Source organism: Vipera berus (assembly GCF_964194415.1).
Source record: "Vipera berus genome assembly, chromosome: 1".
Lineage (NCBI taxonomy): Eukaryota > Metazoa > Chordata > Lepidosauria > Squamata > Viperidae > Vipera > Vipera berus.
In genome coordinates, this window is record NC_138202.1 from 226,578,789 (window position 1) to 226,600,405 (window position 21,617).

The 21,617-nt window shown below is 36.8% G+C and overlaps 1 protein-coding gene across 1 annotated transcript in view; it reads right to left on the reverse strand.

Annotated features, from left to right (window-relative positions):
* The window catches only part of CSMD1 (CUB and Sushi multiple domains 1), a gene marked incomplete at its 5' end in the record, with an annotated part of 1,150,904 nt that overhangs the window by 43,902 nt on the left and 1,085,385 nt on the right, over positions 1-21,617 (reverse strand). The window contains 7 exons of the mRNA XM_081335496.1: positions 4,900-5,082; positions 5,705-5,878; positions 6,310-6,498; positions 7,264-7,437; positions 14,124-14,297; positions 19,632-19,805; positions 20,568-20,762. Coding sequence (XP_081191622.1) covers positions 4,900-5,082; positions 5,705-5,878; positions 6,310-6,498; positions 7,264-7,437; positions 14,124-14,297; positions 19,632-19,805; positions 20,568-20,762 — 1,263 coding nt within the window. The remainder of the gene's footprint in view (positions 1-4,899; positions 5,083-5,704; positions 5,879-6,309; positions 6,499-7,263; positions 7,438-14,123; positions 14,298-19,631; positions 19,806-20,567; positions 20,763-21,617) is intronic.

Here is a 21,617-nt window from a genome sequence, read left to right on the forward strand (position 1 = left end):
TGGATCAGAGACATGTAGAAAGAACATATTAAGAAAACATAACTATTTCACAAGAGGAGATATATAGTACACTGCAACTAATTCAAACAACGATGACTTTAAACCACAAAGAAATCCAAAACAACTTTGAAAATATAAATCAATCTATTTCTATGTTAATTCTACAACAAAAATATTCCCAGAAAACAACAACAGAGAAGGAGCAGATAAAACAGATAAATGGATATAGAATTGAGACTTAAAGATGAAACTTAACAAAACAAGGAAACATGATTTAATCCTAGTGGGGAAAAAATCACAAGAATTGGAAAAAACAACTTATTTCTTAAGAGTACAAAATAAATTTGAGGACGAGAAAACAGATTGGATAAAATGTACTGTAGAGATGTCAGGAACATTGGAGAGAAAGGAAATGATAAGAGAAGTGGAGAGAAAGCAAAAGCAAAAGGTTTTCAACAAACGTGGAAAGGCCCATACAAAGACACTTCTGCAGATTTACTTTTTATATCTACAGCAACATTTACGAACATACAGAAAAACTTTTTGATTGAGCAAAATACATTGATTAAGAAAGATACTGGGCAAAGGAAAAAGACTAAAGTGGAAACCAAGAAAATAGATGATGGGACTTACCAGAGAGAATACTTAAAAAAGAAACATTTGTTTGAATATGGTTCAAGAAACAGAAAAGTTTTGGAATATATATGTCATTCTAAGAAGGATGAATTTCCTAAATAATATAATATGCTTTTTTCCCTTTTTTGTTCTCTTTCTTGATATGAGTAAAATAAAAAAGTTGAAATGATTTAGATAAAGGAAATGTTTTAGATATTTAAATGCCATTGAATTTAAGAAAATTATAATGGATAAAAATGTTTTGAATAAGAGTTAAAGGACTAGATGACTAGATGTATTAAATGGAATGTTTAAAGATTAAACATATTTTTAATTATGGTTAAAAAGAATAAGAAATTTGGAAAATAAATATATATTAGCTTAGGAAGGATATATATTTTAAATAGTATGTTATTTTTTATGTTTCTTTACTCTTGCTCTCCTTTCTTTTTTTTTCATTGTTTTATCTATTCCTGAAGAAATGTAAAGTGTGAGATGGTTCATATGGAAAAATAGAGTTAATTTTTTAAATTTAATTAATTTTTGAGAAAATCTTAATCAGTAAGAATACCTAGAATTTGGTGGGAGAAACAAATTAAAACAAGGACTGTAACAGGATCTATGATAAGGCAACCAGATTGATTGGATAGAAAAGACATATTATATTGATGTGATTATTATTATTAGGAATATTGGGAAATATATATACACACACACACACACACACACACACACACACACATATATGTTATCTATCAAAACAATAATAATTGTATTAACTCAATGTTTGCAAAAGAGGATATTTTGGGAAAAGAGGAAATCAACTAAAACCATTATGTGGATTATGGATTATAGAAATCAATTGTTAATTATTGTTTTACAAATGTAACCCAGACAACACACTGTTTACCAATTATTGTGATTTATGGTTTTTTTAAAAAAAATCAATAAAATATATAACAAAAAGGGAGAGAGAGAGAGATAGTGCAGGGGTTCCCAACCAGGGGTGCAAGACGATATTCCAGGGGGTATGAAAACTTGGGTTTTCAAAATTATAGTGTATGTGCATAATTCGTTGCCATTATTATGAACTTTTGTAAGGGGTGCGAGAATATATCAGAAGCATTCTTGGGGTGTGGGATACAGAAAAGGTTAGGAGCTGCTGAAATAGGAGATAGCAGGTAAGTTGCATTAGATTTCAACATTTATCTCTTGTCCTCATACCACACACACATACAATATACTGAGACTAAACTTAGTCTATACTGATTAATGTGAGGCATAAAAAAGAGTAAATTCTAAAAAAAATATTTATGAAATATTTGGGTAGCCTAGAGCTGGTTTCTTTCTTTCTTCTTGCAGAAATGCAAATGTATTGGGACGGAAAATCTCTTTCACTGGAATGGTAAACTCTGCCCTCATTGAGAATCAAAAGAATGAGAGTGGACCGGAATATCAGGATTAGAAAACAAGTTCCTAATTAGAATTGGGTATATTTAGAGCATAATAGGTGGTTTCCACTTATCCAGATCAAGAATCAGGTTATGAGATTAAGAATATTTAAATATGAGATTAAGAATATTTAATATTTTAATTTTGAAACTTAACATTAAGAAAACCAAGATCATGGCATCCGGCCCTCTCAATCCCTGGCAAATAGATGGGGAAGAAATGGAGGTACTGACAGATTTAATTTTCCTGGGCTCCAAGATCACCGCAGATGGGGACTGCAGCCAAGAAATTAAGACACTTGCTCCTGGGGAGGAAAGCCATGGCAAATCAAGGTTGACTCAGCCTTCCATCCTTCTGAGGTAGGTAAAATGAGGACCCAGATTGTTGGAGGCAATAAGCTGACTTTGTAAAAATGTCGCTTGGGGGGGGAAAGCCCTAATAAGCAGGCATATACATAGAATGAAGGTTATTGCTAAGCACATTGATTTGTGCTTCTTAGATTGTAAGCCGCCCTGAGTCTTCGGAGAAGGGCGGGATATACAGGTGAAACTCGAAAAATTAGAATATCGTGCAAAAGTTCATTTATTTCAGTAATGCAACTTAAAAGGGGAAACTAATATATGAGGTAGACTCATTACATGCAAAGCAAGATAGTTCAAGCCGTGATTTGTCATAATTGTGATGATTATGGCGTACAGCTCATGAAAACCCCAAATCCACAATCTCAGAAAATTAGAATATTACATGCAATCAATAAAACAAGGAGTGTACATAGAACAATATCGGACCTCTGAAAAGTATAAGCATGCATATGTACTCAGTACTTGGTTTGGGCCCCTTTTGCAGCAATTACTGCCTCAATGTGGCGTGGCATGGAAGCTATCAGCCTGTGGCACTGCTGAGGCGTTATGGAAGACCAGGATGCTTCAATAGCAGCCTTCAGCTCTTCTGCATTGTTCGGTCTCATGTCTCTCCTCTTTCTCTTGGCAATGCCCCATAGATTCTCTATGGGGTTCAGGTCAGGCGAGTTTGCTGGCCAATCAAGCACAGTAATCCCACGGACATTGAACCAGGTTTTGGTGCTTTTGGCAGTGTGGGCAGGTGCCAGGTTCTGCTGGAAAATGAAGTCAGCATCCCCATAAAGCTTGTCTGTGGAAGGAAGCATGAAGTGCTCCAAAAATCTCCTGGTAGACGGCTGCATTGACCCTGGACTTAATGAAGCACAGTGGACCAATACCAGCAGATGACATGGCTCCCCAAATCAACACAGACTGTGGAAACTTCACACTGGACTTCAAGCATCTTGCAGTGTGTGCCTCTCCATTCTTCCTCCAGACTCTGGGTCCTTGGTTTCCAAATGAGATGCAAAAGTTGCTCTCATCAGAAAAGAGGACTTTGGACCACTGAGCAACAGACCAGGTCTGTTTTTCTTTAGCCCAGGTAAGACGCTTCTGACGTTGTTTGTTGTTCAGGAGCGGCTTGACAAGAGGAATACGACATTTGAAGCCCATGTCCAGGATCCGTCTGTGTGTGGTGGCTCTTGATGCACTGACTCCAGCCTCAGTCCACTCCTTGTGAAAGTCCCCAACACTTTTGAATGGCTTTTTCCTGACAATCCTTTCCAGGCTGCGGTCATCCCTGCTGCTTGTGCACCTTTTTCTTCCATACTTTTCCCTTCCACATAACTTTCTATTAATGTGCTTTGATACAGCACTTTGGGAACATCCAACTTCTTTTGCAATTACTTTTTGAGGCTTTCCCTCCTTATGGAGGGTGTCAATGATGGTTTTCTGCAAACTGTCATGTCAGCAGTCTTCCCCATGATTGTGATTCCTACTGAACCAGACTGAGAGACCATTTAAAGGCTCAGGAACCCTTTGCAGGTGTTATGGCTTAATTAGCTGATTAGAGTGGGACTCTTTGAGCCTAGAATATTGCACCTTTTCACAATATTCTAATTTTCTGAGATTCTGGATTTGGGGTTTTCATGAGCTGTAAGCCATAATCATCACAATTATGACAAATCACAGCTTGAACTATCTTGCTTTGCATGCAATGAGTCTATCTCATATATTAGTTTTCCCTTTTAAGTTGCATTATTGAAATGAATGAACTTTTGCACAATATTCTAATTTTTCGAGTTTCACCTGTAAATGGGATTTTTTTTTAAAAAAAAACTAGACAGCACACTAAAAAGCAGAGACATCACCCTGCCAACAAAAGTGAGTATTGTCAAGGCCATGGTCTTCCCAGTTGCAATGTATGACTGTGAATGTTGGACCATAAGAAAGGCTGAGCACCAAAGAATTGAGGCCTTTGAACTATGGTGCTGGAGAAGACTCCTGCGAGTCCCTTGGACTGCAAGGTGATCAAACCAGTCAGTCCTAGAGGAGATCAACCCTGACTGCTCTTTAGAAGGCTAGATCCTGAAGCTGAAACTCAAATACTTTGGCCACCTTATGAGAAGGAAGGACTCACTGGAGAAGAGCCTAATGCTTGGAAAGGTTGAGGGCAAGAGAAGAAGGGGATGACAGAGAATGAGGTGGCTGGATGGAGTCACTGAAGCAGTAGGCGTGAGCTTAAATGGACTCCAGAAGATGGTAGAGGACAGGAAGGCCTGGAGGAACGTTGTCCATGGGGTCGTGATGGGTCGGACACAACTTTGCAACTAACAACAACAATATTTTAATTTAATTTAAATATTTAAAATATTTTAAACTGTATTTTTGAGTAAACGTAGAGTACAATAGTTTATTTTCCCCCCACCCACTCAACCAAAAAGAGTATACTTATAAATCACATGAGTTGGCACTTGCTATTTCTATTACAAACCTTCACAGACCGGCTGCAGTCCAGACCAAGATCCATTAAGAAGACATGTTCTTTCTGGGGAACCTCTCAACTGATAGCCCATTTCGCAGGAGAAACGTATTAGGCTTTTGATCTTGAACTCATCACCTAGTCTAGAACCATGAGAGGGCATTCCAGGATCATCACAATATCCTGGATTGTTTCCTAAAAATTATGAACAGAATTATATTTAAAATTGGGAAGTGCACACTGTTTCAGATTCATCTTATTTTGGACTACTGTAGTAACAAATGTTTTATGCTTTGATTCCAATATCGAGGCTCACTTTGAATTGCAATCACATGCAGAAATGTTGGAAGTTCTAGTTTTATTTTTGACTTTTTTAATACACCAAATTAGCTGATTCCCTAATTACCTATTGACTCACTGAAAAGTCTTTCAAATATTATGTCAATCATTTGTCTCCCTTTGTATAAAATATAAATTTGGTAGTGCCTGTCAGATTTCCTATTACACAGTATTATATTATCATTCCCATCTCACCCCTGTAGGTGGTCTGTGTCTTCCTCAATCCTGAATCCTCTACTAGAGGCCTCAGAATTTGAGATTCTGTGTAGTACCTTAGCTGCTCCTAAGAAGAGCTGCACTCTTCTGGATAGACAACTATGATCTCATTTCTGGGATCTGTTGAAACCACTTACCTATCTTAGGAGTCGCAGTCAAGGAAGCCATTTTTGTTAAATAAAACAATGAAACTTATGCTAAAAATAGCAAATGAACATTAGAAATATATTAGAAGCTCCCAATTAATCTCTCACAAAATTACCTGAACAATGTGGGAGTGTCCCACTCCAGCGGCTGTTTTCCTGGCACACTCTGCTAGAGTTTCCCAAGAGAGTTTGCCTTTCTGTGCACGAGTAGTGAACAACAGATCCAAATGTAAATTTATCTCCTGATAGAATTGCATTTGTTGGCACTCCAGGATGTCCACAAGATATTGCTATGATGAACAAAACACAGTTTTAAAAAGTTTATAATTATGAAGTCAGAGCATAAAGCATAAAATAAATAAATAAATAAATAAATAAATAAATAAATAAATAATAAATAAATAAATAAATAATAAATAAAATAAATAAAGCAAAAATGAACTTGAGACCACTAACTGATATATTCCTTCCATGATCCCCATTACATGTATGCAGTAAACAATTTCACATTTTACCCTCTGTTACTTGGGTATTGTCCATGAATTTCCTTGCTAATTCACTGTTCTAAATAAAGTGGGCAGGAAGACAGGTATGAGGTGAAAATTAAAGAAAGTTTGTCACACAATGAATTCACTGTAAGAATAGCTCACATGCATCATTGTAATAAGTGAGATTTCTGGCCTTCTGATGAAAAAAAATGAAACAGTTGTTGGGTACTTACGCAAACATTTGGGTAATGATCTGTCCCATAAACCATTGGCTTTACATGTAACAGTGGAAGATCCTAGAAGATAGAACCCCTTCTTACAGTGGTATATGACACTGCTTCCATACTTGAAAGATTCAGGGAAATTCTGCTGTCCATGACGAATAGAATTTTCCATAAAGCCAGGATCTGAACAGTTCACCACTGTAAAATCAAAGAGACGTTTTCTCACTATGTAATGAAGATTGAGAAAATGGTGCACTGTGCACCTTTGCTCCAATTTTTCATTTTAATGAAGCCTTCCTTCCTTCCTGCCCTCCCTCCCTTCCCATTGCAATCAAAATACTTTCTATGGTTTGCAATGGAATAGCCCACTAATGCCTTTCAGTTGTGTATATAAGTGACAACAAGTAAACATTTTTTTAAACTTGTTCCAGTACTATAATCTGTGTTTTAATACATTGGAAGCCAATCTTTGCATGGAAGAAGAATATTGGTGCACAAAATGGTTCTTAAGAATTTATTTTGAAACAAAAACTTGGTCCTAGTTTGGATTTTTTTTAACGTGTGTGTGTGGGGGGGGTTTAGTAAAATGAGCTTGTTTCTAGTATCCTAAAGTTTAAAATTATAACTAAAATAAAACATTTCCTTACACAATGCTAATATGAGTAAGATGAGGAATACAATGGATTTTTATTATGTTTCTCAGATGACTGTGTACTTTGCATAGTAGATTATGAGTCTATCATTTAAAGCTTTTAGTAGGCACCAGGTCTCACTGTGACAGAGTTGCCAATATACACAAAATATAAGGGGAAAGAAATCAAAACCTTAATGTTTAGTAACATGAACAGGACTAGGCAAATCCACCTTCAGAAAATGCTTTCCTACCTGAAGTCTTGGACTGATTTTAAGAAAACTACATTTCATGGGTAGAGTGATGCACAAATCCTATTGCAGGTGACTTACCTTGGCAACTAGGTAAAGAGCTGCTCCACTGTCCATTGCTTCTGCACTGTGCTCGGGAGACACCCTGAAGTAAATATCCTGTATTGCAGGTGAAGTTGACTACATCGTTCAAGTTGAACTCACTGCCATTGGTCACACCATGCAAAGGGTTTCCTGGATGGCCACATGTGATTGCTGTTGAAAGTAAGTTCAGAGCATCTTGTAAACCTAAGACAAGGACTTGTCTTCAGGGTAAGTGTCTATGCTGTCATTTTATAAACCAGAAGCTATGGGTGAATTGAGAGGTTAAGTCAACAACATATGAAAACTATGAGCACATCTGATATTTTGGAAATACGTTGTGATCCCTCTCAAGTCATAGCTGCTATAGGGAAATTCCCAAATTAACTGCTACAGCATACACTAAAGGGTATTGACATCCAGAAGATAAACTATGCTTGTTTGCTAAAGTTTCCTTCTATCCCTATAGGAAATTCCTTGCTCTTTCAGTTTATTGTCCTTTTTTCTGGTGGGTAAAAGAGTTTGTTTTGACACATAGCTGCCGTATATTTTTTATTTTTGAAAAATGCTTTTAAATGATTATTAATTGTTGGCTTCAACAAAAGTCATGCAAGCTGACTTCTAGGTGTGGAACAACTTTTTTCCTTCAATGCACCTACTCTTTTTCTTGTTCATAAATTTTTATTAAAAGTTTTAAACAAGGAGATTAAAAACTAGTTGTTGTTAGTTGCGAAGTCGTGTCCGACCCATCGTGACCCCATGGACAATGTTCCTCCAGGCCTTCCTACTATCTTCTGGAGTCCATTTAGGGTCATGTCTACTGCTTCAGTGAATCCATCCAGCCACCTCATTCTCTGTCATCCACTTCTCTTGCCCTCAACCTTTCCCAGCATTAGGCTCTTCTCCAGTGAGTCCTTCCTTCTCATTAGGTGGCCAAAGTATTTGAGTTTCAGTTTCAGGATCCAGCCTTCTAAAGAGCAGTCAGGGTTGATCTCCTCTAGGACTGACCAGTTTGATCACCTTGCAGTCCAAGGGACTCGCAGGAGTCTTCTCCAGCACCATAGTTCAAAGGCTTAAATTCTTTGGCGCTCAGCCTTTCTTATGGTCCAACTTTCACTGCCATACATTGCAACTGGGAAGACCATAGCCTTGACTATACGCACTTTTGTTGGCAGGGTGATGTCTCTGCTTTTTAGTGTGCTGTCTAGATTTAACATGGCTTTCCTCCCCAGGAGCAAGTGTATTTTAATTTCTTGGCTGCAGTCCCCATCTGCGGTGATCTTGGAGCCCAGGAAAATAAAATCTGTCACTACCTCCATTTCTTCCCCATCTATTTGCCAGAAATTGAGAGGGTCGGATGCCATGATCTTGGTTTTCTTAATGTTCAGTTTGAACCCAACTTTTTCACTCTCCTTCTTCACTCGCAACAAGAGGCTCTTTAGTTCCTCTTCACTTTCTGGCATTAGAGTGGTATCATCTGCATATCTTAGGTTGTTGATATTTCTCCCGGCAATCTTAATTCCAACTTTTGATTCCTCTAACCCTGCCTTTCTCATGATGTGCTCTGCATATAAGTTAAACAGGCAGGGTGACAGTATACAGCCTTGCCAGACTCCTTTCCCAATTTTGAACCAGTCAGTGGTTCCGTGTCCAGTTCTCACTGTTGCTTCTTGACCCACATATAGGTTTCTCAAGAGAAAATAAGATGGTCTGGTATTCCCATCTCTTTAAGAACTTGCCATAGTCTGTTGTGATCCACATAATCAAATGCTTTAGCATAGTCAATGAAGCAGAAGTAAATGTTTTTTCTGGAACTCCCTCCATGATCCAGCGTATGTTGGCAATTTGCTCTCTAGTTTCTCTGCCTCTTCGAAATCCTGCCTGTACTTCTGGTAGTTCTCAATCCACATAATGCTGGAGTCTAGCTTGTATGATTTTAAACATAACTTTACTAGCATGTGAAATGAGTGCAATGGTGCAATAGTTTGAACATTCTTTGGCACTGCCTTTCTTTGGAATTGGAATGTAAACTGATCTTTTCCAATCCTGTGGCCACTGTTGAGTTTTCCAAATTTGCTGGCAAATTGAGTGTAAGACTTTTACTGCATCGTCTTTTAAGATTTCGAATAGCTCAGCTGGAATACTGTCACCTCCACTAGCTTTGTTGTTGCTCTGCTTTCCTAAGGCCCATTTCACTTCAGATTCTAGGATGTCTGGTTTGAGGTCAGTGACCACTTCATCGTGGTTATCTGGGATGTTAAGCTCGTTCTTGTCTAGTTATTCTGTGTAATTTTGCCACCTCTTCTTAATCTCTTCTGCTTCTGTTAGGTCTCTGCCATTTTGGTCCTTTATCATGCCTATTTTTGCATTAAACGTTCCCTTCATCTCTCCAATTTTCTTGAAGAGATCTCTAGTACTCCCTATTCTATTGTTTTCTTCTATTTCTTTGCACTGTTCATTTAAGAAGGCATTCTTATCTCTTCTAGCTATTGTCTGGAATTCTGCATTCAATTGGGTGTATCTTTCTTTTTCTCCCTTGCTTCTCTCCTGTCCTCAGCTATTTGCAAAGCTTCCTCAGACAGCCATTTTGCTTTCTTGCATTTCTTTTTCTTTGGGATGGTTTTAGTTGCTACTTCTTGTACAATGTTGCGAACCTCCATCCATAGTTCTTCAGGCACTCTGTCTATCAGATCTAATTCCTTAAATCTATTTGTCACCTCTACTGTATATTCAACAGGGATATGATTTAATTCATACCTGAGTGGCCTAGTGCTTTTCCCTACTTTCTTCAGTTTAAGCTTAAACTTTGCAAGGAGAAGCTCATGGTCTGAGCCACAGTCAGCTCCTGGTCTTGTTTTTACTGACTGTATAGAGCTTCTCCATCTTTGGCTGCAGAGCACATAGTCAATCTGATTTCTGTGTTGACCGTCTGGTGATGTTCATGTGTAGAGCCATCTCTTGTGTTGTTGGAAAAGAGTGTTTGCTATGACCATCATATTCTCTTGACAAAATTCTGTCAGCCTGTGCCCTGCTTCATTTTGTACTCCAAGGCCAAACTTGCCTGTTATTCCAGTTATCTTTTGGCTTTCTACTTTAGCATTCCAATCCCCCATGATGATAAGGACATCAATTTTTGGTGTTAGTTTTATAAGGTGCTGTAGGGCTTCATAGAACCGGTCAATTTCATCCTCTTCAGCACTGGTGGTTAGGGCATAGACTTGGACTACCTTGATATTGAATGGTTTGCTTTGGATTCGAACTGAGATCATTCTGTCATTTTGGGGATTTTATCCCAGTATTGCTTTTCCTACTCTTTTATTGATTATGAAGGCTACTCCATTTCTTCAGGTAGTACACCTGATGGTCATATGAATTAAATTCACCCATTCCTGTCCATTTTAGTTCGCTGATTCCTAAGATGTCGATGTTCAATATTGTCATCTCTTTTTTGACCACGTCCAGCTTTCCTTGATTCATGGATCTTACATTCCAGGTTCCTATGGAGAAAAAATCTTTACAGCATCAGACTTTCCTTTCACCACCAGATACATCCACAGCTGAGCATCCTTTCGGCTTTGGCCCAGTCGCTTCATTCTTTCTGGCGCTATTAGTACTAGCCCTCTGCTCTTCCCCAGTAGCATATTGGATACTTTCCGACTTGAGGGGCTCATCTTCCAGCATCATATCTTTTTTTTTTCTTTTTGTACTGGGTTTTCATGGCAAAGATACTGGAGTGGGTTGCCATTTCCTTCTCCAGTGGATCACGTTTTGTCAGAACTCTCTGCTATGACCTGTCCATCTTGGGTGGCCCTGCGCGGCAAAGCTCATAGCTTCATTGAATTACGCAAGCCCCTTTGCCACGACAAGGCAGTAATCCATGAAGGGGTAAAAACTTGTACAAACTAATAAAAGGGGGAAAAAGAATTTTTTTTAAAGAAAGCTGAAGACAAATAAAAAAGAAGAAAAGATATAAAGTGGTGGTTCTGATATTCTTCACAACAGTTTATAAGTAGAGGTATATTTTAGCCTCTTTCTCTAAGGTTACATCATATTACATCTTTCTATAATCTATGCTTTCTAATCATCAAAACCATAAATCACAAGGTTTTCAAAACAATGAATCTCAAGTTTTTTTCATTTTTACACAAAAAGTCCATAAGAGGCTTCCAGTCTCCATTTCAAGATCTTAATACCTGGAAGATATTCCAGAGGATTTCCCAACCCCCAAGGTCAGATGGAAGGTGGAAGGAGGGACAATCTAATCTGCTCATGGTGTCTCATTTCTTGCTAGACTGATACAATTTGATATAATCCTTGGTTAGTAATTTTTATATGTAACAAATAGAAGTACTGTTTATTGCCTTTTAGTCATTGATCAAATTGGTAAAATGGAAACATAAATATTGTCTTGGAAGATCACACGGTATTGCTAGGCCAGCATTATAATTTGTTAGTCCAGGAGTATAATAACCATCAAGTGTTCTGCTTCCCTCTTTTTTCCCTTCATTTATTTTTTATATTGTCAATCTGACAGTTAGAGGCATATTATGTTGCATATGTTTATTCCAATCTTAGCTATTATAACTGATAGGTATTGAAAAATCAATTGTTCTGAATAATCTGCATTGGGCTAATAACACTGTAAGGATTTTGCTACCTGACATTTTCTTCACCAGTAATCCTATAATTTGAAAAATTGCCAGAATAGATTATATGTGAAATGGTGTTACAATATAAAATTAAGCTTGTCAGTAAAAATTGCAATAATGAAGACAATTGTGTTTAGATTATTGTCCTTTTTGGCAAATGCATATTCCACTCAGTCAACTCCTGTTTATACCCCTCATTACTCTTGGCAGATGGTGTTTTTGTGATGCCTTTTAGAAACAAAAGGTCTTAAACCTTGCGTCTAGTCTTACCACATCATCATTACTATTGTCACACATTGCCAACTTCTTGACAGATCAACGCTCTGCAACTGTTGTATTGGAAAGTCAGAAAAAAAAGTCAGCCATGTTTTTTTTTTATTCTGCAGTTCTTTCAATGCCCTTATGCAAGGAACTCTTTTATAATAGCTGTATGTTATGTGTGCTGTCAAGATTCATGACTGAGTGACATGGAATTTGATCAAAAGAATAACAATTGTGGCCCAGGATAATTACAATTTTTATATAAAACCATATTTATGCTTATATTTAATGTTAATATAATTATTATAAATATAGTATTCCTGATTTACACACCACATATTAACATGCCAAAACTATGCAGCTGCATTAAATACTTTGAATAAACTAATAAATTTCAAATCAGATAATTATTCATTTTCATAATTAGTAAATATCAAATTCTTAAAGTATGCTACTTTAACAGCTACATATTAAATATGAATTATATTCTATCAAATATATCCATCATTCAGATTTATCACCCTGTAATATAATTCTTTTAGACACTGTGAATAACAAAACGGAACATTTCAGCAAAGAAGTTACAATTTATAAATACAATAACATAACTGTTTATATGTAATATTCACCTAAAAATCATCACGTGACTTGCACAATGTATAGCGACTTTTTCCCCATTGCCGGCAATGGGGTGGGCGCGGTTTCAGTATGATGAATCTGGCCCATGGGCTGGCAGTTTGACAGTCCTGACCTAAAAGTTAAATATGTTCTCTCCTTCTCTGCCTTGAGTCGTTACAGGTAGTCCTCCACTTACAACCGTAATTGAGCCAGGAATTATGGTCATAAATGGGGCTGGTCATTAAGTACATTGTCATCATGTTGATCATTCCTAATTTTATGATTTTTTTTTTTTGTGGTGATTGTTAAGTGAACATGATGGTCATAAAGTGAATACATCAATTGTAAGCAAATCCATTGTCTGCAATGGGCGTTTATTGCCAGAAACTGGAAGTAAATGCCTGCTTCCAGAAAAAAACCCATAAATCACTGTCAGGTGACTGGAGGTTGTAACTAGCCCTGAGGAGGTCCATTTTAACTTCAAACAGTTGCTAAATTAACTTGAAACAGACTTGTCATAAATCGAAGATTATCTGCATGTCCTATCATTCTTGCATAGTCTAAGGAGGGAGTGATGAGTATGCACATGCAACTTAAGATTTGAACTGGATTTTTTATCTGAAACTAATATAATAAAGTAAGGGGCGCGGTGGCTCAGTGGGTTAGGACGCTGAGCTTGTCGATCAGAAGGTCGGCAGTTTGGCGGGTCGAATCCCGAGTGCCGCGTAACAGAGTGAGCGCCTGTTACTCGTCCCAGCTTCTGCCAACCTAGCAGTTCGAAAGCACGTAAAAATGCAAGTAGAAAAATAGGGACCACTCCGGTGGGAAGGTAACAGCGTTCCGTGCGCCTTTGGTGTCTAGTCATGCCGGCCACGTGACCACAGAGACATCCTCGGACAAGCGCTGGCTCTTCGGCTTTGAAACGGAGATGAGCACCGGCCCCTAGAGTCGGAAACGACTAGCACGCATGTGCGGGGGAACCTTTACCTTTACCTTTTAATATAATAAAGTATTGGGGCTATTTGACTATGTCAAATACATTAGCAGCTCACTCATGTATTATGGAATTGTTTGCAGAAAAGCATGGAAAATCCAGTCACAGTCTGGATTTCATGGCATAGTCTTATATGAGAGATGAAAGTACTCCTACATTAGGTCTATGCAACAGAAGCAGTGGCTACCAATGAATATTATTGCACCCGTGTAGTATAATCTTAGCAGTGCTTCCTCTTGCACCTGTGACTCTTATTCCTGTGCAAAGGGTTATACAGTATTTTATCTTCGTTACCTAGCTATGTGCTTAGGACATATAGGATGAAAAGTATCACTTACGGACACAAACCGGAGTTTGCCCAGACCACTTGTGATCTTGTAAGCATATCCGAACAGATGTGCCGACAAGTCGAAAACCGGGATTGCATTGGTACACCACAGTATCACGGTAACTGAAACCATCGCCACTAATGTGACCATTTACAATTGGATCTGGAGAACCACAGTGTCCAGCTAGAAGAAGAAGGAAATAAAAAGAAACAGTAAATTTGCACACATGCTGAGACACAGATGTAAAAACCATATGGACATTGATAACATTATTAAACAAAAAGGCAGTCTTGCCCTCTTCACTGTGCAATAAATCTACCAAATTGAAAATGTTGCTAATGAGTTATTTAATTCTTCATTTACAATATTTTTTTTTCTCTTGCCAATAGACATTGGTCATAAGAAGAAGATTTGGTAACTTTAAATAGATACTTAAGACTAATATTGTTTAGCAACAAGGAAATTTGTAAATTCCACTTCGAAGACATATTTGTACCTTGCCCTTCCTTAAGAAGCTCAAGGAGGTATAAATAGCACTTTTTCCTTTAATTTTCTATCACAGAATGGTTTACCTGAGAAAGATTGATTGGCCCAAAGATATTAGGTGAGCTTCCAAGGCTGGGAATGGATTTTAATCTGGATATTACCTATTGTTCCACAACCCATTAGCGACTAGTCTATGTTCTTTGGGAAGGAACAGATTTGGAAAAAGGAGAGGATGCATTATAAAGTAAACCTGTATAGAAGCTAATAATCATATGCCTCCCAACACATAGCTTTATGGAAACAAGACACAAGATATTTACATTCTTTTAAATGTAGTATTTCTATAGTAAATTATTTTTTTAAAATTATTCCTGAGGACATGTAATATTGAAATGTAATAGTTATCATTAAGTTAGAAGTCTTCATTCAGGATTAAGACTAACTCAAAATATATTTTGATCTGTAAAAGAAAACTTAGGAAGCATATCCATTGGCAAATTTATTCATTTCAGTTACAGATTATAGCAATTGCTAGATCCACTGCGATAATCAAGTTCGCAGATGATACAACTGTGGTGGGTCTTATTACAGGTGGGGATGAGACAGCATATAGGGCGGAGATACAAAAACTATCCATATGGTGAAGTAACAACAACTTGCACCTAAACATCGGCAAGACGAAAGAGATGGTGTTAGACTTCCGGAGAAAAAAGGAGGAACCTGCCCCACTTTACATCGGAGAGAACTGTGTAGAGAGAGTTTCCTCCTTTAAATTTCTGGGAGTCTACCTCTGTGAAGATCTGACCTGGAAAGTTAACACAACTCAGGTGGCTAGAAAGGCCCAACAGAGGCTTCACTTTCTTAGGGTATTGTGGAAGAACAGGGTAGAACAACAGCTAATGACCCTCTTTTACCTGTCTACTATAGAGAGCGTCCTCTTGTATGGTATTGTGGTTTGGTATGCTGGTCTGACAGCCGTGGATAGGAAAGTATTACAGAGGGTAGTGAGCACAGCACAAGACATTGTGGGCTGTTCCCTGACACCACTGGATGACATTGCCAGGGCTCGTTGTCTTGGAAGAGTGAGGAAGATTCTCAGGGATGACTCACGCCCTGGACGGTATCTCTTTACTCTCCTACCATCCGGTAGGAGATATAGGAATATAGCCAGCCATACCAACAGGCTGAAAAATAGCTTTTATCCGTGGCCTGTTAAGCTTTTAAATGGGACATAATCTTATGCAGAATTGACTTGGGAGGCCGGTGTGTGGTGTAGCTGGTTCACATAGTGTGGTGGGATGGAGGGTTTGTTGTCACTGTGTGTTGGGGGGAGAGAGCACGGGGAGAGGCTCAGCTAATCTCAATGTACACATGTTGTACTTTGACAATAAAGGTTTATTAATTATTTAATAATTTCCTCTCTGTTTGAATTTGATGGAATTAAACATCTAAATAGTCTAGGGATTCAAGAATCAAAGCCAATACAGCAAAGGATATGTAAATTTTAATCAAGCCAAATTACGCCGTAAGTATTTAAAAGAATCTACATATAAACAATGCTTTCAGGGGACATAAAAAACCTATTAACTTTTTCAAGCTGAGGTCAGCAGTTATATATGACACTAACCAAAATCATATACTATACATATTAAAGTTCTCCTTTCAAGATATCTGCAAAAAATGCACTGGCTTTCACAGATCATAAACATCACACATGATTTTACCATAATATAAAAATGAATATCCTAATTGAAATTTATTATTCTTTTGAGTGAAGACTGGTGGGCTTCAAAGGAAATATAGAAAGTTAGCACGATAGGGAACTGAATAGTGCAGCCAATTTTAGAATGCAGGAAAAAGAGAGCAGAAATTTAAAAGTAAAATGAGATGATTTATAAAATTTTCCTTATCTGGATTATTTCCTAGTATTTGGAGTTCTGGATTAATTGATATTGTACCAGGCAACAGGGAACCCTTATTCCATCTCTCTTTCCCTCACTACTAATCTATATCAATAAAACATTGGGGATAAAAAAAAGAAGAAAAGTATTTTTTTGAACTATTAACTGCAATTAGTATGTTGGCAGAAGATAATATATAAAACAACTCACTGTTTTTTTTATTTTTCACATGATACATACAAATGGATTCTATTGGTTCAGTTTCGAGAGAAGGAGATTTATTCTGTGATTCACATACTTGAATTAAATTGTGACAACTATCATTAATTTTTCATAGTACATTAGTATTTTTTAAAAGGGCAGATTTTAAAAAATAGTTATAATATGCCTATCACAATGACATATCACCACTTTATGAAGTTCAAATTAAAAATGATTTAAACTGACATTCTAACATTAAATAATTTTGTTGGTGAATCTGAATGACTATTGTAATGTATTGGGGGTTTTTTGCTTGTACTGATTCACATGTCTGTTTAAATGCTGCTTAACGGTTACTCAGTGGTGTGTCTGTGTAACAGCTATGGACTAAGCCAGACTTGTTGTCTCCAGGAATATCATTGGTAGATTTGGGGTGGGAACTGGTTCCTTTAAACCTATTGGCCACCGCCTAGTGGCCAACCGTATAAGTAGCTGCGCAGCAGCCACTGTTTCAGTTCTGTTCTGCTTGACTCCAATAAAGCATGTTTCTGTTTGGAACATTCCATCTCGCTTATTGCCTGCAAAGAACCGGCTACACAACAACTGTATTATAATGTACAGATTTTAGAAGATGCCAGCTTCAGTGATTAAAATAATCAGAGACACTTTTCTCTGTGCTTTGTTTGTTTTGTGTAGTACCCTTTGATAGAAACTACTAATTTATCTATAATAAATCCAGATAAAGTAAGAAATAACATCTTTGCTTGGTGCCCCTTCTTAAAAAAAATAATCATAAGTGATTCCGTAAAGCTATTTTGCTTTGCAGGTTAATACAACTGATTAATTAGGGAAATTAATTCACTTTCAAATTCTATTTCCAATAATAATTGGCTTGGAAAATAATTTTCTGCTCAATTGAAGTTCTTTAAAAATATCCAATGTTAGCAAAGCTGAAGTTTTATTGCATTTTAGGCCTTCCTTCAAACCTTCAAGGAAAGGGGAGAATTATACAGCAGATAGATGCATGGCAGCAGATGAACACAAACCTCCTCCATTTATTAACAGCAGCATTTCAGTCTTTTCCACAACCTCCAATTTAGCAGACTATATTTAGAACAAGTAGGATTATAGCCTCATAATTGGATCTGCTAAATTTCTTTTAGGAATGAACCCAAATTGAACTAGAGAGTTATAACACTGGATTTTATCTCTTAACTAATAATGCAATCACTATTTTAATCCTAACTTAATCATGCAAGAGGCCTATATTTCATCTGTTGAAACTCTCCATCATCTTACAAATCAATAGGTTAATATACACACACACACACAAACACACACACACACACACACACATACTGTATATACATATTCATATACATATACATACACACACACTCTCTTTTCAATATTTGGGGTAACAGGAGAAAATAGAAACATTTTCTTTCTTTCACAAAGTTTTAATGAATTCATCTCCAGTCTTACTTCACAGAAATAGGAGCAGTAGTGTTAGTAACAGAAAACAGAAAATTGGCTGTAGATGCTTTGGGATTATAAAATAGAAACTGATAACCCCAAGTAGCTGAAAATGGTAGGTTTAAGAAACTTGCCCAATTTCACTTGACCAATTTCCGTTTAGTCTCCAGACTTCACTTTTTGGGAAAGATTGAGAAGCTGGTTGGACAATATATCCAGAGAATATTGGAAGAACTGTGATATGTGGATCTCTTTTCATCTGGTTTCAGACCAGGAAACACTATGGAGACAGCATTGGTCACCCTTATCAATGAGTTCTGGAGGAGAGAGTGGTGTATCCATCCTACTGCTCTTGGATCTCTTAGTAGTTTTCAGCACTATTGAGCATAATATCCTTATTGTAGGACTCAGGACTCAATGTCCCCATTTTTTTGTTTAACACTATGAATCTGCAGAATGAGATTAACTGTTGCTTTAGGTTTAGTTGTCTTCAGTATATGCTCCACTGAATTAAGGTGGAACCAGCCTGAGATTGCCTCACACTTTCTCTGCTTCCTAGTCTTTGTGCCTGCTTTTGTTTCTATATTTTTTATGCACCGCTTCTGCAAGTCATTTCTATGGATCTCTACAGTGTTTGGAGACTAAACTTGGATGGGAGGAAACAGAGTTGGGCTGCATTCCAGGTCTCTAAATTATCTCTGCATAACCAGAGAGATTGAGAGAGTGGGCACACTTCAGGTCTCTTGATAAAACACTGTTATTTACTCAGACCAAAGAAGCTTGCCTTCTCTGTTACAGCACTGCTCTCGGGGACAATATCAACTTGTTCTCCCCCCACCCCACCTTGATGACAGTCAGAAAGTTATAGAGAACTTGATTTTTTTTTTCTCAGGCCTTGGGACAGAGTGGTAGTTTAGCCCTGTAAGTTGTTGTATTGTTTAGAATGTATCTTCTAGAGCACTTACAGTATGTTCTGTTTCCTTTTAAATTGTTTTTACTTGTTAATGTAATCCATACAGAGTCATTTGAGTTGGGGAGCCTCTATATTGGTAAATAAATAAATACTTCTGTATATTCTGGGCCCCTTAATATCTATTGTACTTTTTAAATTATGTTTGCAAACTGCCTTGATCATTAAATTCATTAACTTGTGGTGTTGAAGCCATAAAGTCTCATCAATACTATTCATTCATCAATTGTATTGTGGCCAAGTAGTCACTTGCTATTTATGAATTATTTGAAAATTTTTGAGAAATGTCTTTTATTTATCTTAAGGATCTGATTGCTATAAACTGAACGGCTAAAAACAAAAAAAAAGTCCACATGGTGAGAAGTCCCAACTTTTAATGGAAACATCACTTCCTAAAAAAAAAAGTTCAATATGAGAAAATATCCTTTGGCCAAGATGTTCCATTTTTCAAATATTATAATTCATCCCTTTATAAGTATTTACCAAGACACTGTGTTTCAGTTCCACTCCAAAGTCCATTTGCTAAGCATTCTCTCACGTGAGACCCAACAAGTGTATATCCAGTGTTACAGGTAAAGATTGCTGTGGCTCCATAAATTGTCATGGTCCCAATCTTATTTCCATTTGGTGGAGAGGGAAGACTTCCACATGAAATAACTGAAAAGGGAAAATAATGTAACTACAGCATGGCAGCGACAAGAAGCTCATAAATTAACATTTGGGACTGAATGCATTAAGCAAACAAACAAAAAACAACTCTGGAACACTTTGAAGTTTTCATTTTTTTACTGAGCTAGAAAAAAAGGGAATTAAAGATCACTGTAATGATATTCAGCATAGCAAAATTTGAACTAACCATTTATTTAAAAAGGCATTTATAAAATCATATATGTATTTATTCAATTTGTAAGTTTTATGTAAGAAAAAAATTAGTGCAGCTTGCACTAAACGTAAAAATAGAGACACTCTGCTTGAGAACTAAACAAGTCCTGATAGGAACATCTAAAATTTGTCTTTTCCTATTATTTCAATGAACTAAAATTGATCATCATTTGTCCTCCTTACAACATTCAGAAGCTAGAAACTGTTAACTTTTTCCACAGAAAGTGTTAGGAGTTGATAAATGTATGTACTGTACATGCAGGGTTCTCAATAGGGCTTTGAACTTACATACAGGCATTTCTAGCTCTAAAACCTGTATTCATTAAAGGTTACTGAACAATGTAATCTCTATCATCCACCTATCTATCTATCTATCTATCTATCTATCTATCTATCTATCTATCTATCTATCTATCTACCTACCTACCTATCATCTATCTATAGCAAGATATTTACAAAATATTAGTAACTTCATGAGATATTGGTGATAAGTATCTTTAAATAGAACTGAACAATTTATGAATAGAGATTTCTTACCCTTACACATTGGTCTCTCATTAGTATCACTCCATGTTCCATTAGCTGTACACATTATGAGCCTCTGCCCCTCTAAATAATAACCAGGGCTGCAGCTCAACATGATTTGTGCTCCAAACTCATTCACTGACCCAGAAATCAGTCTCCAGACGACATGTTCTGAAAGCCGACTTTCAATGCTGGGGCAATTCAGAGCTGCGAAAGAAGAAACGTCCTGCATTAGGATTTTCTTCCTGAAATTATTTCTCAGAACAGAAATCATTACCTAGATGCCAGTAGATTTTTCCTTGTGAAATTGAGCATGTTATAAACATTATTCAGCTGCATATTATAGTCCCCATCATGTTTCTTTAAAAAAAATTACTAAGAGGGAAAACTGTTTAGACATGGAAAATCATAGATATCCACAATTCTTGCATTTTTTTTATACTTTAGAAATAAAAGTGTATTAATTGCTTGTTTTAAAATTTAAAATGAGCTGTGATGAAGCAGTATTGTTCTTTGACGCATATTGTAGTATGTTTAGGATCACGGCCAGTGAGGACTATAGTGAAAAAGTAAATTCCTGCCTCATGAGTGGAATTTTTAACAATGCATTTAATCTCATGAAACTTTAAACTGCATGACAGTTCCTTAAAATGCTTTTTAATATAATCTATTCAGGGTTCTTTGTACCAAGTTGAACATCAAACCTTTCCTTTCTGATAGAATGGGGCACATGTCATCACTATTTCATTTTTACATGGAAGAAAAGTGGGATTAAGATTAATATGTCTGTAAATATGGGGATATACAAAGCATAATGATGGCACAGAAGCTGATGAACAAAAGAGCATTCAGAAACAGAGAACAAACTTATAAAATAAAGATATAATGGTTAAAAATAGAAAATACCTATGAATGTGATAAAGTATCATAAGGAGAAAAAAAGGAAAGAGTGAAATAAAAATGGATTTTGAAGAACCTTTGGTGGAGGATGAACTGACACCATCTCATTGATTAATTAATGTTTGGATGTTTCTGATAAATTGCTCTTCTATTAGTTTACAG